Raw genomic sequence first — 18887 nt, 5'->3', positions numbered from 1 at the left:
AAAAAAGAAAAATTATTTTTATGACTTCGACAGTATGGTGCTGACTTTAGACATTTAACGGCGTTTTTCTTCGTGCATTCATTACATAAACTATTGTATATATACATCTAGTGACATCGAGTATTATACCGATTCCACATGATGTATGAGATACTATTAAATTAAACGCAATTATAATAATTTTTCAAATTTAAAATCATAATAACAATAAATGAAAAACAAAACAAATTGCAAAAGCTCAAACAATTAAAGAAGAAAAAGGTGGAGGATAGTAGATAAAGTATATTTTAATTATTATTTAAGTTTTCTTTTTTTTGATTTTTTTTTTGTGAAAATTTACCATCGTCATAATAGTCGTAGTGGTCGTAATAGTCTGTGTAGAGCGCATAACCCAAAAGAATGAGAAAAAAACATATTACATCAAGTCACATAGAGCTCTGCCTCTTGCGGAGAAATCATTTATAGCAACATTCATTAATATATTAGATGATTTTTTATCGTCAGCTTTGAATTATTAAAAAAAAAGAACATTTACATACGTAATTGTATTTGAAAATTTTTTTATTTAGTTCATAAAAAATTATCGTAGAAAATTTTCATAAAACATACAATGAAACAGTCAACACACACAAACAGTTCGAAAGATTCATGGGATAAAAAAGAGGTTTTGATCCTTTGAGAGGATTTTTTAAATAACGTCATGAATACTTGCAAGTTAATAGTTTTGAAATTCATGCAAAAATTATAATTTTTAAAAGTCAATATGTCAAAGACTTGATTCTATAAATTTATGATAATTAAATTTCATAAATTAATTTACTTAAAATTGATATTAATAGTTTTTGATTGGTATTCAAAAATTGAAATGATTTTTTTTTTAATTATTAGTCTGGTAAATATTTTTTAATAAACGAATAATTCTCAGCTGATAAACGATAAAATCATCAAGTTAATAAACCTTTAATATAAAATAAATAATTCGTACCTCTTTTATGCCGATGATTGTACTGTGAGTGTGGATGATGAATATGCCGTTGAATTTCCACGACATTGGTCACTGTATCGCTAAAACCAACGTCATGAAATTGCGAATGATGGTGATCGTACCTTGGTCTTCTCGATGGTGATGGTGATCTATGTAACGGCGAATGTCTCCTATAATTTTATTTATTTAATTGATTGGTTATTAATTCATAAATTCACAAATTCCAGGAAATTATTGTAAAAAATAGTATATTACACAACCTAAAGAGAAAAGTAGGACATTCCAAGTCGTGTGTAATTGGCAAACCCGCAAATTGGGACGTCCTACCTTCCGCTGTTGTGTGTATACTACTTTTTACCAGATCTACACCTGAAAGTTTAAATTTTTGCCTCTGAATGCGGGAAAAATCGCGGATGCGCTAATTTTTATCATTTGTTTTCTTATAAAAGGAAAGAACGGCTTTTTTCCCTCTAAACAGGGCAAAAATTTAAACTTTCAGGTGTAGATCTGGTAAAGAATAGTATACATAGTTTGCTAATTACACATGAGTTGGGATATCCTACTTTTCTTCTCTGTTGTGTAATATACTATTTCTCATATAACCTGCGCTGAAACTGCGAGTTTCAATGCCTATTTTGCCAGACGAACAAACCAATTTCAGACCAAAAAATTTTTTTAGTGCAAAATATGGCTAGAAAAAGCTGTTTTTAAATATATTTTTTTTTTTTTGTATATTTTAATAGAATTGAGGTAGTTGTCGGGTGATGAGCATAATGTCAGAAAATTTCGAAATTTTGTATACTTATTAAGGGTACTAAGATACAATTACATTAAAATTTGAAGTCGATTGATCATCTCTAATTCGAGATATTTATAATCAAAGTTCGGATAATTAACACTGCAAGCAATGAAGAGTATGCGTTTCAAGTCGCGTTCGAAATTCTAATAAAAAAACTAACAGTCATAAACTTTTAAAAAACTAACAGAAAATTAATGAATTTGTCCTGAATTTAAAAAAAAAAGTATTCACCATCTCACTGTTGAAATATAGCAACGCAAAGTTCAACAATAAATGAAAAAATCTACATGTCGGTGAATCTACAAATACAATCTGACAACGCAATACGCGAGTATGGATACTACTCTTTGAGCATTAATTTAAACAGATACTCAGTACACTATGCAGCAACTGGTAGAGCAAATGCGAAGTTGTCAGATTATAATTTAAGAAAATGTTTAACAGTATTTGTGTATACATATATATGAGTAGTGCGTAGGTAAACTTTTCGCGGGTACACACGGAAAAAACGGATTTCGTCCTGATATTCATCCACAAATTCATTTGTTATAGTAACAAATGAATTTGTGTCGTAATTAAGAAGTCGATTTGTTATGAGAACACATGATGTTTATTATAAGAATATCGTCGTATTTTAAAGCCGGCATTTACTACCGTACGTAATCTTAGCTTATGATTACAAAAATTTTTGTTATTGCTACAAATTCATTCTGTAACTTCAACAAATCAGTTTTTTTTATTGGAACACAACAGTTTTGTTACCGTTACAAACCATTGATTGGCCCAACTAAGAATTCGCTAGCATTACAAAAACATTCTAATCCCAACGAATGCTTCGTTATTCGTATATTAAGGCAGAATTTTGTTACCGTAAGTTATCTTATAATCTTATGGTCACAAAAAATTTTTTTCCGTGCAGTATCAGACAAAAACAATGTCTGATTTTAACTACCATCTAACCTACTCTTACCGCGCATATGGCTCATAACTTTTTGACAATATTGTAGCAGGACAATTACCTCAAGAGTGTTAAATCAGTCATTGATTTCTTCCTTGAATTTTCAGAAGTTTAAAAAACATAAAAAAAAGTTTGTCATTGTGTCACGTTTTGAAGTTTAGAATAGTCAACGCTTTTTCAACCTTTTTTCAACAATTTTTTTTCACGGGTAGTATTTATCACTAATCTAAATTTCCATGGTTTCATCAGTTGCGATCGTTGAAGAGTCAAATTTTCAGATACGACACTTATAAATGAATATAATTAAATAAATTACCTTAAACTCGGTGATCGTGAATGAAGTCGTGGATGAAGTGGTTGCGAATGAAGACGATCGCCAGTATGCGTTAAACTTTCAAGGCTTCCCACACGTGAATCACTAACTACATCCTGTAGATCCTTCAAATAAAAATATACAATTTAATAAAATAAATATAAATAATTATTATAAATAAAACTATGTAAAGGAGTATTATTTGTTATTTATTAAAATCATAGGTATCGTTGGTTCCTTTGCTTACAAAAAATTAGTTTTTCATTTATATTATTAATTAATGGACGCCTTTTGCCTCCAACTTTTTTTTAAAATCACGTCTAATAAATAGAGAATTTTTATAAAAATTCTTATTCAGAAGACGTAAGGAGACAGCGTTATTTTAAATTAGCGAAGTAGAGAGCTCAATAATTTAAATGAGTATGAATTTAAGAAAAAAAAAAAAGAAAAAAGTTTAAGTAAGAAATGATGAATAAAAAAATTATTTAAATGCTATTGCAGTTTAATTATTAAACATGCGTCGTACTTAATAACCATGCACATGCATTTAGTGTTAATTTTATAAAAAAAAAAAAAATTATGCTTTTTATTAAAATTATATTATTTATTGTTATAAATAATAAATTAATAAAAAAACTAATTCAATGATTTATGACTATCGATTACCTAAATTAATATCTATAATTACTTACCACAACAATTATTAAATTATTATAATTTTAAAACTTTAGAACGTGAATTATGTCCACGTTCTTTAACTCAATTATTATTATTTTTAAAACAATTATTTTTATTATAAATAAATCACGAGGATGAAAGCAGCTAGGGACGGGTGAGACTTTACTAACACGTTAGGTAACTAATTGTTATAACTAATCCCCTTTTTTTTAAAACATTTTTCTAGATCTGCGTTAAGTGTTTTGGGAAAACTTTTATTGTGTAACGATTTATCTACGGGATTTTTTTTTCTAGTCTATCGAGTGTAAAAAATTCCTGACCTAAAGACAGTTATCTATCTACACTAGACTGATTTTAAAAAATCGATTATTTTTTATTTTTCAAGGACATTTTCAAAAGTTTCAAAGGGGTAAAATAGGCCTGTTAAAATTAGAGCTCTTGATATCAACATTAAGAATTTCCTGATTGCAATTTTCCGTTTCCCATTTAAATAACATGGGAAAATTTTTTTTTTATTTTGGAATTTTATATCTCATCAACGAAGAAGTATACCGAGAAGATCGATACACATTTTTGTTGAGAATTGAATGCTGTACAAAAAAAGTCTCTTATCATTTTCTGATAAATTCAATATTTCAGAAGTTATTCGAGATCAAAAATTTGTAGAATTTTTACTGTTTTTCCACTTTTCTGGTGAAACTATCAGACTTATCGGAAAATGTCACAGAACCTTTTTTGTAGACCGTTTTATTTCCAACAAATTATCTCATACAAGCTTTTCAAAATTCCTGAATGCTCTTTAGTTATTCGCATTCAAAATCAATCAGTTTCAGAAGTTGTATTACGGCTGATTTTAATTCCAATACAAATAACTGAAGAGTATTCAAGTATTTTGAAAAACTTATGATAGGTAATTTGTTGGAAATGAAACGGTCTACAAAAAAGCTCCTGTGACATTTTTCAAAAAGTCTGATAGTTTCATTAGAAAAGTGGAAGAATAGTAAAAATTCTACAAATTTTCGATCTCAAATAACTTCTGAATTATTGAATTTATCAAAAAATAATGAGAGACTTTTTTTGTAGAGCATTCAATTCTCTACAAAAATATGTATTGATTTCTTCGGTATACTTATTCGTTAATGAGTTGTAAAATTCAAAAAAAATTTCCCATGTTATTTAAATGGGAAACGGAAAATTGCAATCAGGAAGTTCTTGATGCTGATATTGAGCTCTAATTTTAACAGGCCTTTTTTTACCCCGCTGTAACTCTTGAAAATGTCCTTGAAAAAGAAAAAATAGTTGATTTTTTTGAATCGGTCTAATCTACACTATGTAAACAATAATAAAAAAAAAATTTGTAACAGAGTAATTGAATTCTAAGAGGATAAATTGTATAAAAGAGTGATCAGAAATAAAAAATGACATTGAGACTTTCTGCTTCTTGTTTCTAAATATTGTAGTAAAAAGAAGTTAATTATTAATCAAAATGGCCATTGATAAAAAGAAATTATTTGAGAATTGACTTTTTTTGTATGTAATAAATAAATTAATTAAAAGAACCTTTACGTTTTAAATTACAAATTTGGTTTTTTAAAATTCATTAATTTATAAATTAAAATTTTGTCTAGTATTTGAAAATTAAAAAAAATCAGAATTAAAATTTGATTTTGATTCTTTAAATAAAGAAAGAATATAAAAATAAATACAATGAGATTTTCTAAGTAAAAAATTTCGAAAAATTATTTGAAAATTTTTAAATTAGTTTCAAGTAAAGATGAAAATTTTTCTGATTTTTGTTAAACAATTTTTTAAAATCGATAATAAAAATCTTAGCGGTCTAAAATTTTTAAATTCAAATTTTTTTTTCCGTGAAATTATTTTTGAATTAAAAAATATCCGAAATAAAAAAATTACTTCCAATATCGTAAAGATTTTTAGCTCAAAAAAAAACCGTTTAAAAAGTAACTGTTCTCTTAATTAATAAAATAAAAAAAAAATTTAATAAAAAAATAAGAAACTAAACTGACTAATTTTATATTAAAAAAAAAAAGAAGTAAGTGGCCTTAAAAGAAAAAATGAACAAAACAAAATAAAATTTTTGTTGAATTTAAATGGACCGAGCCGACACCTTGAGGTAACGGATTGAGGAGCGAGGTGCGTAGGTGTTCTGGTGTTGATAGTACGAGGGTTGTCGGTGGTGATGGTAGTTGTCATGATGATGATAATAATTGTGATGATAGTATTTATAATCATTGTCGGTATCGTAGTTATATCGGTAGTTATCATGATGATCATGATGGTGGTGATGGCGGTCATAGTGGTTGCGGTGGTGAAAGTGGTGGTGGTGGTGGTGGTGGTGATGATGGCCCTGGGAGGACTCTGCCAGCAATGGCTCTAGCTCGGGGCCGCGTTCCTCGCCGTTAACTACAACCCCAGACCCACCCACTCCCTGGCTACTCTCTCCGCTGCTCCCTAGTTTATCGTACTGATGAGACATCTTCCAGTTCACCTTTTTATTTCTGTAACATAATTATAATACTTATATCGTAATTATCCCTCAGTTTTTATTATTCATTTAAATAAACAATTTTTTTTTTGTTTAACCCTCAACGGTCACACTTCCGGTACGAATTATAAGTCATAGTTGTATATAGGACTCCATTGTCTTCAGCCAGCTATCAAAATTTTCAACAAATTTAATTTTCGAGTTGGGACTAAATAAAAAAAAAAGACTTTTTATATAAAAATAGACAATTTTAATAATTTGTAAAATTTTGAACTAAATTTTGGGGCAAATTCTTAGGAAATAAATTTACTTTGACATAAAGTCAATTAAAAAAATTTTAATTTAAAAAAAAAATATTTATTTTAGTGAATCGAGAAAAAAATTTTCTGTTGGAATTTAAAAAAAAAGTCTACCTAGTTTTTTGTAAATATCTCTGTAATTATTGAGTTATTGCAAAAATTGCAAGAAACCTTTTTTGTAGCAATTGAAATTTTCTACAAAAAAAGTATCTTGTACTTTTTCAAAAAAATGGATAGTTATTCAGATATTCGAATTTTAAAAATTGAAGAATTATTTACATACTCGCAGAAAAATGGAGACTAAAAATGTACGAATTTTTTTTATGCTGTCGTCCAATTTTGAAACAGGAAGTTGAGTCGTCAAGAAATTATTACGCTGCACTATAATTATTATTGTGAGCCGCTAGAAATTTTTTATTTTCTACTATAATTCATAATTTAGACAAATGATATTTATAACAATTTATCAATAAATTATAAGTGTTCAATATTTTTTTTAGTGTAGCATAATAATTTTTTAGCGACTCAACTTCCAGTTTCCCGTAATAAAAATTTGTAAGCCCGCTTTTCTCCGTGTAGACTTGGAGTTAAAAATTTTTTGACCGTTGAGGGTTACAGTAAATGAAATTGAACAGACCTGATGCTACGTTGTCGTCGTTTCTGGGCTGGACCTAGAAGAGCCCCATAAACTCCTTCCTCATCACCATCATCAACATCATCAACATCATCGTCGTGTAATGATTCCTTGTGATCCTGTGACTTGCCATTTTGTATTGGCGGCTCTAGACTGTTTAATCGGCTTCCATGGTGGTTATTACCACCAGTATGATTCACCCCGGCCATGTCCATCAGGCAGTTGAAGAAAGTTGAATGCTGTTTAGTAATTTGTGAAATCCGTGTCAGACTCGGTATACTTTTATTTATTTATTTATTTTTTTTTATCAATTATTATTTTTTTTTTTTTAGTCAACGCATCACTGCCAAGTCCACAATGAATATATGAGGCACATACAGGCTTTTTACCTTTTCCGACGCAGACCTTCCTTAACTTTTAATGCACTATGACTTTTTTTAATTTAAGAAAAAAAAATTGTTTATTAATTATTTAAAAATTTAATGAAAAATAGTAAAAATTGTGATAAAAATAGAAGTTATAAATTCGTGACTTTTTTTTATAAGAAAAAAACTCATGCTTGTGTCGTGATAATTATAATTAGTGCAAAGTATTATAATTTATAAAAAATTTTTAAAAATAATTTATCATTGGATTTACAAATTTATTAAATGAATTAATTATGGAAATTTAAATACCCTACAAAAAATCCATTTGGGAATCCAGCCTAGATTCCTATGGACCCACATGGCGTTTTTGGATGGACTCCCATATGGTTTCCTATAGGAATATTAATCTGTTCTTCTTACCCTATCAAAAAAATCCATTTGGTATTGCATAGGAAACCATAGGAATCTATATAGGAAAGTATGGATTTACGTAAAAATTTATAGGAATTAATATAGAAGTGTATGGATTTATATAAGAATCTATGTATAGGAAGCCATGGGTGTCTGAATTTCCATATGAAAGATCCATATAGGAAACTGGGTACCTAGATTCCCATATGTATAGGAACTTGAATATATGAGTTTCTTTGTGGGAAATTCATATGGGATTTTTATGTCTATGGTCTATTGATACGAATATATGAATTTATGCCGGACTCTTATGGTAAACCATATGGAAATCGATTCGAAAATGCCATGTGGGAACCCACATGGGAATCTAGGCTGAATTTCCATATGGATTTTTCATGGGGTATTTATATACGCGTATCAATAGGCGATAGACATAAAAATCCAGATACCCCAGAGTCTATAGAAATTATTTATATGGAAACTCATTCCTATATGAATTTCCCATAAAGAAATCTATATATCCTAGTTCCTATGTGGGAGCCTAGATACCCACAGCTTCCTATATGGGTTTACTACATGCGAATCCAGGTGCTCAGTTTCCTACATTAATTTCCCATATGGGGATCCAGATACCCCGGAATTTATAGAAATTACTTGTATAGAAGCCCAGTTTCCCATATGAAGTTCCTACATGGGAATCCAGATCTGCCCTGTCATGACAAAACGACGTATCTCAAAAATTATAGTTTCGAGAAAATAGCATTTAAAGTTTTAACAGAATTTGAGTACAATTTAACAGAAAAATTAATTTCTGTCATGACAAAACGCTGTAACTCGAGATACGTTTTTTGTATCGTAAGAAACTAATGCTTATTTTGATAAATAGATGAAATTGTTATGACAAAACGCTCTAACTCGAAGAATTAAATTTCCAATGCAAAAAAGATACGTTTTTTTTTCATTTTTTTTATACGCACATTTGATCAATATTATTGGCGTGATTAATTAAATTAGTAAAATTTTGATGATACCCTATTATTAAGTGACACTAAATAAACCTATTTCGCTTTGTTACGACAAAACAGCGTATCTCGAGATACGTCGTTTTGTCATAACAGGGCAGAGATACCCACAGTTTCCTATATGAGAGTTAACACTTGGTTTCTTACATGGATTATTATATAAATCCATACACTCCTATAATAATTCCTATGGATTCTTACATAAATCCCAATTTTTCTGTATAGATTCCTATGGGTTACCATGCAATCCCACATGAATTTTTTTTTGATAGGGTAATAAAAATAAATATTAAACTTGTAAATCCGATAAAAAAAGTATATATTCAAATAAATAATATTATGAAGTATAAAGTGCTTGATAAAATAATTAAAACAGACTTCATAATAAATTATCTCATAACTTATTAATAAATGTAATTATAAAGCCTGTATATGTTTTGTTGAATTATTTTAAATTTGATAGAAATAAGTAATAAGTTTGTAATTATTTTAAGTGACATTGACTCGTGGACGTTATTGTGATACGTATTTAATGTTATAAATATGTATATATATATTTATATATATGTATGTATATAAATATTTATATATTAATGAGTATACATGTAATAATATAAACAGTTGCACGGATGCAATTATTTAACATGCGTTATAACAATTTGTCAATTATTAATAGGAAAAAAAAAAATTTACTGATAAAATTAAAAAAAAATAGTTGTGTATTGATAATTGACAATAAGTTTGTTATTTACTTATGTATTACCCTTTGATTAAAAATTTAAATTTAGCTTAGCACGTACAGTAACATACGATTATAATTAATATAAACAAGCCGATACTAACGGTCACAAACAGCCGGCGTTCATTCTTTATTTTTTAAATAAAACTAGCCCTATTTAGTTACATACACATCTAAGGGAAGGTATTCATTGTTTTTTATTTATATAAATTTTTTAAAAAATTGTATCTATTGAAGAAAAATATTAAGGACCAGTTTTGTAAACCGGGTTCATTTTTATCTGGCTTTAAATTAATATTACTAGTAAGGTAGATGCCACTGTTCCACTTTTGGACAATTGATACTTAATTTAAATTTATGAAAAAGTACAAAATAAAATTACCTTTTTAATAGTGGAGTAAAAGTATCTGTAAACATTTTTTAAAAATTAATTTCGTGATTGCGTCTTTTACAAATTATTTTATTTTAATTTTTAAAGTGTCCAAAACTGGCCCTAAAGTGGCCAAAAATTGTACCTCTACCCTATATTGCGTTACTAACTCCAGAAGGATATATTTTTATACGCACTTTTGACTTTGGAAAACTTTCTAAAGCCAAAAGGGCGTATAATTTTATTTTCATTGCTAATTGTTTTGTAGACTTACTTTATAGCTAAAAATTCAAAAAAATTTTTGAAAGTCAAAGGGCCATAAATTGTAACTTATTCACCCTTTTGGCTTTCAAATTTTTCTTCTAATTTTCAGCTTTAGAATAAGTCTACAATATAATTAGCATTAGAAAAAAAATTATATGTCCTTTTGGTTTTAGAGAGTTTTCCAAAACCCAAAGGGCGTATAAAAATGTGTCCTTTTGGAATTACTAACCATTATTAACCATTAATGATATATAGATACACCAGCAACAATAATTAAAACTCAGTTTGAAAAACTGGCCCTAAAAATGATGATACTAAAGTTAATGACAGTAAAGTTAGCAGACATTTGAAATTTAAATAAATTTTTTTGAATAGATAAATAATTGAAAATATACGTTTATAAAAAAATGCACATGTAGAAAATTTAATAAACTATACATGCAATTTTTCAAAATGTTTTTTTTTAATATTTATTTTTTTGTTCAAAAAAATCAAAATGTTCTTAAATGTCTGCTAACTTTATTGTCATTAAAGTTAGCCGACGTTCACTAATTTGTGGATTATTTTTGAAACGATAAATAATAAAAAAAAAAATATTTTACAAAATTGCACCTATAATTTATTAAATTTTTTACATATGCATATTTTTAGTTTTTTTTTGTATTTGATTTTTTGAAAAAAAAAAATCTAAAAATTGTTAATCGTCTGTTAACTTCTGGATCATCTAAAAATGTATTGAGTTTCTTATTGACATTAACTTCATAATTATGAGTTGTCTACATAAATGAATTATTTTTCAATCCTTATCAAAAGGACATATTTTTTTAACCTTTACAAACAATTGATACAATTAATAAAAAAAATTGTTTTTCAAATTAATACCTTCCCAACATATAAGACAATTATAACTAATTATTAATCTATTGTTATAATTACAAACATGCCGATAGATAAAATATGTGATTTGTGATTAAATATCAGAGTACTGTGATTTATCAATATATATATAATTTGATTTAATAATAAATCGATGTATATATATATATATTTATTCAAATCTTTTCGTGTACATTCGTGTGAGTTTTGAAAATTGGTCCTAATTACTGACGTGATTGTGTTGTGATTAAAAACTTCGTGTTGGGTTTTCTGTAGTTTGTTTAAATTTTAGGCTGTTGGGTAGATTATTAATAAGCGTTATCTAAAATCTATATCTAAAGTATGCAATCTGAATTTTTACAGATGTGTCACTATAATAAGAATGAAGATTTATTATTATAATGATAAAAATGCTTCAGTCAAGTTGATTTTTTATTTACAGTAATACTACAAGGGTTTAAAATCTAATAAAATTTACAACACGAAAAATATTTTTGATTTTTCAATAAAATATCAAAATATTTTTCGATATACTAAAAAAAAAAAATTTTAATAAATATTTACAATAAAAATAATCTAAATTAAATCTAAAACCTTCTAGACGGTTCACTATCTAAATTTTTTGAAAAGGATTTAAAATAAAAAAATAAAAATATAAGTAATTAATAATTAATAATAGAGTGAAAGCTAGTAGAGATAATTAGATTAAGTAAGGGTTTTGTTAATGAGGCAAAAGGCAGACTATTGGTAAACTATTTTTAAATAAATTACTCGGTTAATATAAAGCTACTGAGACTTTGACTAATGTCTTGTCATAAAGGTTGATGCTGCTTTTTGTTAGTTGTTATTTTTTTTTTACTCTTACTTTTACTTACACCACTATATTTACGTTGGTCGCAAAGGAAGAACGAACGTACTTGTTGCGAAAAGTGTTTACTTTACGCACTTTGTACTCACGTTCCATCGATACCAGATGTTTAAATTTTAACTTTACAATTTTATTTTTAATTAATAGTATTCTTTATATTTTTTTAATTTACGCAACATAATTTCCTTTGTTGAAGGATTTCATATTTATGATATTAATATAATTATTAATTTAATTTTTGTAAATTTCATAAAATTGTAAATTAAAAATGGAATTTTATTACAAGGAAGACACTATTGGAAAAATAAATTAATATAAAAAATTAAGATTAATAAGCTCAGATATTCCTACTCAATTATTTTTTATATATATATATATCTAAATATATATTAATAAAGGTTACTAGTAATTAATAAATACTTCATTTATTAATTTATCTAATTTTCTAATAAAAAATACGTACTGACGTATTTTTTTTAAGTCTAATGTGAGTGATCTAATAGAGTAAAGTGCTGTAATATTTTCTAAGGAGAAGTATTGTGTGGTTGTGTGAATTAATTGGAAATAATAAAAAAATATTAAACAATATTTAAGAGTGCACACCTCACATCCTCTAAAGAGTCAATTCAAGTTGAGAAATTGACGATAAGACTTAAAAAATGCACACCTCAGTCGGTTCAAAAAAATTTGGTGTGCAATTTGTGGTTAGTAAACAAAAATTTCCTCGCGGATACAGTTTCCGGAAATTTTACAGTAGTGTTCAACGAAATTTAATTGATAATATACCGTAAGACCCGGGAGATTTACCATAAAACGTTAACCGTACGGCTGATTATAGACATTTACGTACTTTAACCTGACGGAAAAACGGTAGGAGATCTAAAATATCGTATTTGAAAAGTTCTTTACTACGATTTACAGATAATTTCGCCAAAATTTACAATATTTACTGTGATTTTATGTTGAGTGTGTCCTTATTAAAAACTTCGAATGAATCCGATTTCCAGAAAACCAGAGTTTCAGCTCAGATTGAAACGAAACTTTTGACATTTCGTTGACGGACAGTATATATCGATACTGCCATTCTAATACGTCGTATCCCACGAAATTTGACATTTTCACTTTTTTTGAAAAATGGAATAATTCTAATAATGCGCAGCTTATGTAAAAATTGTAGAGATCAAATTGTTTATTTATTATTTTTAAATAAATATTCTTATATTGTCATCCCAACAAGAGAATGCACCTCGGGTGTCGTCGGTTTTTACTCCCACTCTGGGTGTTTTATGTGTTAACTGTTCTCCCACTTTTCTGTGCGCATGCGCAATTCATAAATGTTCGGTGGTGGGGGCAATTTCCGAGGTGCATTCTCTTACTGGGACCACTTTATGTCGTATCCCACATTCGTATAGGTTCAGTCACGCTTCATATTTTTGATTTTAAGTTAATTTTAACGAAGCAATTAACGATGTGAGTAGGAAGGTAACTATGCATAATTTTTTACTTTTCTTATTAGCATATAATTCAAAATTATTTATTTATTGCATTTAAATGCCTGTATTTTATGAAAAACATGAAAATAAATTTGTAGGTTATACCAATGTAAACATGATACAAATAATTTTTCTTTTGCGACCGTGAAACGTTTTTATCGTCTCCTGAAAAATTTCCCAAATACGACATATTAGAATAGCAGTATCGAATATAAAAAATTTCAGTTCAAGTTTTTAGCTCTCTTATACGTAAAATAATATATTGACTTGACTACTTTTTTAGTAAAATATTTTGTATACTTCTACATAAATTGTAGACATGATTTAATGTGTTTGAAAAAAATTATTGAGGTGTGCAGTAAAAATATGGGAGCCAGGTTAGATCACTTTCAATTTGTAAGAAAGTGGATCTATCTCGCGTTCACTTTCAACATGTGAACTTCGAATTTGTGGAAAAGTGGCACACTGACGTTCATTTCAAACTTGTGGAAAAGTGGAACCCTCACTTCCGCTTTTAACTTGTGCACATTTGCCTCTTTTCCACCAGTTAAAAGTGCACAAGTTGGAAGTGGAAGTGAGGGTTCCATTTTTCCACAAATTCAAGGTGCCCAAATTGAAAATCGACGTGAGTGTGTCAATTTTCTACAAATTCAAAGTGTACATGGTGAAAGTGGATGCGAGATAGAGCCACTTTCTTACAAGTTAAAGGTAATCTGACTCTGTTTCCATAAAAAAAAACTATAAGAAAAATTCTACGTTTGTTTGAATAGTGAGAAACTAAACTAGGGATTTCTAAAAATAAAAGATTAAAATAATAAAAAAATAAAAAATAAAGAAAAAATATAAGTTTGTGAAAAGAGAAATAAGATTTACTACCGCCTGGGCTGGAGTGGTTTGCCCGGCACTATCGTTATCGTTATCAGTCTGAAAGAATAAAGAAAAAACTATACAGTGGGGAGATGATTTAAAGATGTGTGATGGCTTTCTCTGTTATTTTCAATAGATTAGTATGTTTTATTTATCTAATTATTTTAATTATCATCATTATCATTATTCTACTTAAATACTAGAGCCTATAAAATGTCTGGCTAATCCTCGACTTATATTTATAATTATTTTAACTTAACAGAATCCAATTAAAATTCCCATAAGTCACAAAATATTGAACAATCTCTATTATTTTTAATAATATAATTAATTTATTATCTAAATAATTAATTAATTAATTATAAAACACTAAAATTCTAGATAAATAAAATTTGTCTGACTTAAAATTACCTAATCTACTTAATCATCATTCATAAAATTTTTAATACAGTACAACCTGATCATAAATTACTCGGCTATGAGTTACTTCTCCTCTATCTTTTTTGCTTGTCTCGAAATTGTACCTCCACTCCAGTTCCACTAACGAAGTTAAGAAATAAATAAATAAAATAACTTTTTTGTAATACTAACCGCTAAAGTTAGATTTTCGAGCTATACCTTGTCTGGGTAAAGTATGTGATTCCCGACCAACTACAGTCGAGTCTGTCTAAAGGTTCCACGTCGGGACAGGACCATTGCCTAAAAGTTTCCCTCCCCACCATCAGCACTTCCCCTAAAATAAATTCCCCTCGAGCGCCGAGGCGCACGCTAAAACGAACACATTGCGCAGTAAACATAACCTCAAAAAAACGTGCATTTAAAGTTAGCGCTCGAAAACTGAATTGTGATTCGTCACTCGAGAAAGTGGGTGGGGGAATATATTGGGGAACCTTTAAGCAATGTATCCTGGAACCTATAGACAGCGAGAACCTTTCGGCAGAGAACCTTTAGACAGAGTCGACTGTATAGTTTAGTCACTTTTCCTTGCACACGTGTGGATAAGTAGCTTCTCACTCTATATGTGTCTCTACATTCCCACACGTTCATTTACAAATGCTACAGTTAATGAGAATTTCTTTTACTTTTACAATCGCTCGCTAGGTGGCACGAAAATCGGATAAATATTAGCAGTCGATTCATATGAACACCCCGATTATTATTTTGTTAAATTCAATTTTTAATAATTAAAAGTTTAAGATATTTTTTCTTTCAAATCTAACTTCCGCCGTTGATATTACAAAAAATTTTTTTTCGGTACGTTATGTTTAAAAGTAGGAATCCCGAAAAAGTAGGAGTATCCTAACTCTCCGATGAAAAAAGATTTTATACAATTATATATAGACTATATATAAATTGGATGGAAAAAATGGCCCGATCCAATTGTATACAATTTGTATAAAAATTCTATACAATTCTATACAAATTGTATACAATTTTATATAATTATATACAATTCTATATATTGCAATTATATAGAATTGTATATAATTATATAGATTTGTATACATTTTGTATAGAATTGTATACATTTTGTATAGAATTGTATACATTTTGTATAGAATTGTATACACTTTTTATACAGTTGTATACAATTGGATCGGGCCATTTTTTGTATATAATTTTATACAATTGTATAAAATCTTTTTTCATCGGGTCGTTTGAAATTGTTATACATTCTCAACAGACCGAGGACGTTGTTATACGAGCGAGCACAGCGCTACAATATCAGACTCGTGACGTCACTCCTAGCCTGTCAGAACCCCTACCTTTGCACATGAGTATCGAAAATATCTAATAAAAAGATTGCGGGCACAAACACAAATACAACGTACACATATGAAGAAAACCGACTGATCGCCCAGTAAAAAACAGTAGGAAACATCCATTTTCAAAAAATTTTTCTCCTATGGCCCCTGACAGTAACTTATAATCAGGTTGTGCTGTATTATAATTATTTATTAATTGTAGCTGTTTAATTTCTCATATCATTTGCATAAATATTTTAAATAAATAATTCGTGTGATAAAATTTTCACTCGTGATCAAAATTCTTTTTAATAAAGAAAATACTTATTGTGTTTATAAATCATCGTGAGTAAAAATTTTTCCACAAAAAAAATATTTAAGTAATTTAAATATTAATAATTAAATAATTAAAATTATATTTTTCCCTTTTCTAAAACTAACTCTTATAATTAATAAAAAAAAATGAATAAACTAACGCTAATTAAAATAGTTAAATTTAAATCATTTGTTAAATCGAATACTGACCTATAATCGAATTATTTAAGGCACTACTTAGCACATAAATATATAATATTGAGGATAAGGATATAAAACAGAGGCTTCAATTCACGATGAATAATTCAACAAAAATAAAATATAATTAATCTTGTTGATAATAAATATTCAAAGTGAAGTGAATACTTTTTATAATGGGTACTAACAAGCTACTGGAGAGACTTGGGTTGCAATTTTAAATTATTCTTTTTATCAATAAGAATATTAACGATCAATTTCTACCACGAATAAGCTAACGACAATCACACGATCTCACTAGTCATCATATATATTTACTATTTATATTTAATGACATGAGATTATTCCACTTTATTTCTTTATTGTTTTTTTTTTAAATTGAAGTAAAGGCAAGAAATAAAATGGAGTTACACGAATAAAAAAAAATACACTCACACATTTTAACAGTTACGGTTAATTATTGTCACGTTTTTTTTTTTTTATACATTAGGTAATTAATTTGTTTATAGTTACGATAATTAGTTAATTAAGTGGTTGTTTTTATTACTCACCTGGCCGCCTGCTGGTTCTATTTGACCAAACCTCGTTGTCTTCCAGTTCTCGAGGATCAACAGGCCAGCATAGATTTTACCAACAGTTAGTTTACCTTTCGATAATTCTATAAAAAAAATAAGTTGTTATTATCATTGATTTTTATAGAATATAATTAATTATACTATTATAATTATTTATTATTTTTTTATTGTTATTGAGGAAGAAGAAATTGTATTAGTTTAAAAAAAAGGTTTGGAAAATTTTTTAAACAAAAAAAAAAAAATTTATATATAAATACATATCGCGTCACTAAATCTAGACGGACATATATTTTGATACTTTTATTTTGCTTGAGTCGCTAAGTTTAAAACCAAAAGAGCGTATAACTTTTTTTTTTAATTGCTAATCATAACGTAGACTTATTTTAAAGCTGAAAATTGAAAAAAAAAAATTTTAGCTATAAAATAAGTCTACAAAACGATTGGCAATGAAAAAAAAAATTATAAGGCCTTTTGACTTTAGAGAGTTTCCTAAAGCCAAAAAGGCGGATAAAAATATGTCTTTTTGGAATTAGTAACGCGATATAATTATTGTAACAGTTTAACGATGTAGTAGAAAGAGGAAAAATAAATAATTATAATTCTAAATGACTAAATTAAATAATAAAAATTAAATTACCAAGATCAGTTATTATTTTTGAATGTCATGCAGAAGAAAAGATAAAATTATAAATATAAAGAATTAGTTTATACATATAGAAGTAGAAATTTTTTATTTTAGTAAATAGTCCAGTTTCTGTCTTATTTTTTTTTTTTTTTAGTCAATAAGAGTTTTGAATTTTAGAATGAATCGCGTGAGAAAAAAATTGCCATACGGAAAAAACTAGATAGTACCGGTTACTGTTCTGCACAGTAATCAGTGAACAATATAGAGAAATAGTTATTTTCGATACATATGCGCAATGGTAGGGATTCTGACAGCTTGAAGTGACGTCACGAGTTTGAGGCTATAGGCGCATTCTTATCGAAACCGGATATAGTACAAAGTCTTGATGAGAATTTATCCATAACCTCAAACGCGTGTCTTCATTTCAGGGTCCCTACCTTTGAGCATAAAGTATCGAACTAAATTTTTTGTCAGATCAACGGCGGAAGTTGGATTTCGATACAAGTTCGAGGTAAGTTAACTAAACTATAGATTGCCAGAAATCGTAGAGTTTGCGCCCTCTGCATGTTGCTCAAAAATCCAACTTTTGCGGTTGATATGACAAAAAATACATTTTAACATAACTGATTCATACTAGAACAGGAGTGAGTCATAGCTTAACACGTACTATTACTTTTTAAACAGTAACCAGTGCTGTGCTACACAGTACATGAAACATATGACTGGTTACTGTCAAAATAGTCGCCATTAATATCCAGAACAGTACTCAGTCCTGTTCTGACATGAACGGTTACTAAATTCATGTGTCTCTACTATTCTTGGCAGCATAGGCCCATTCTAACCTTTCTATAGTTGAATAGTTTTCTGTTAGTGTGCTTTAATGCGTTTTACAAACTGATAATTGAACTAATAATTTGTTATAGAAAAAAGTTAAAAATAAATAATAGTGATTTTAATGAAATGTTAATAATCTATGCAT

At 28.0% G+C, this 18887-nt stretch overlaps 1 protein-coding gene across 2 annotated transcripts in view; it reads right to left on the bottom strand.

Annotated features, from left to right (window-relative positions):
• Positions 1–18887, bottom strand: part of LOC130667394 (voltage-dependent calcium channel type A subunit alpha-1) — a 225795-nt gene that overhangs the window by 6135 nt on the left and 200773 nt on the right. For both annotated transcript variants that reach the window (XM_057468927.1, XM_057468928.1), the window contains 7 exons: positions 17260–17366; positions 14460–14507; positions 7176–7411; positions 5862–6252; positions 3059–3180; positions 986–1155; positions 341–373 (listed from right to left, as the gene is read on the bottom strand). In XM_057468927.1, the coding sequence (XP_057324910.1) occupies positions 341–373; positions 986–1155; positions 3059–3180; positions 5862–6252; positions 7176–7411; positions 14460–14507; positions 17260–17366 (1107 nt within the window). The remainder of the gene's footprint in view (positions 1–340; positions 374–985; positions 1156–3058; positions 3181–5861; positions 6253–7175; positions 7412–14459; positions 14508–17259; positions 17367–18887) is intronic.

This window comes from Microplitis mediator, chromosome 5 (assembly GCF_029852145.1).
Source record: "Microplitis mediator isolate UGA2020A chromosome 5, iyMicMedi2.1, whole genome shotgun sequence".
Taxonomy (NCBI): Eukaryota; Metazoa; Arthropoda; class Insecta; order Hymenoptera; family Braconidae; genus Microplitis; species Microplitis mediator.
This window is presented reverse-complemented; position numbering and strand designations above follow the sequence as displayed.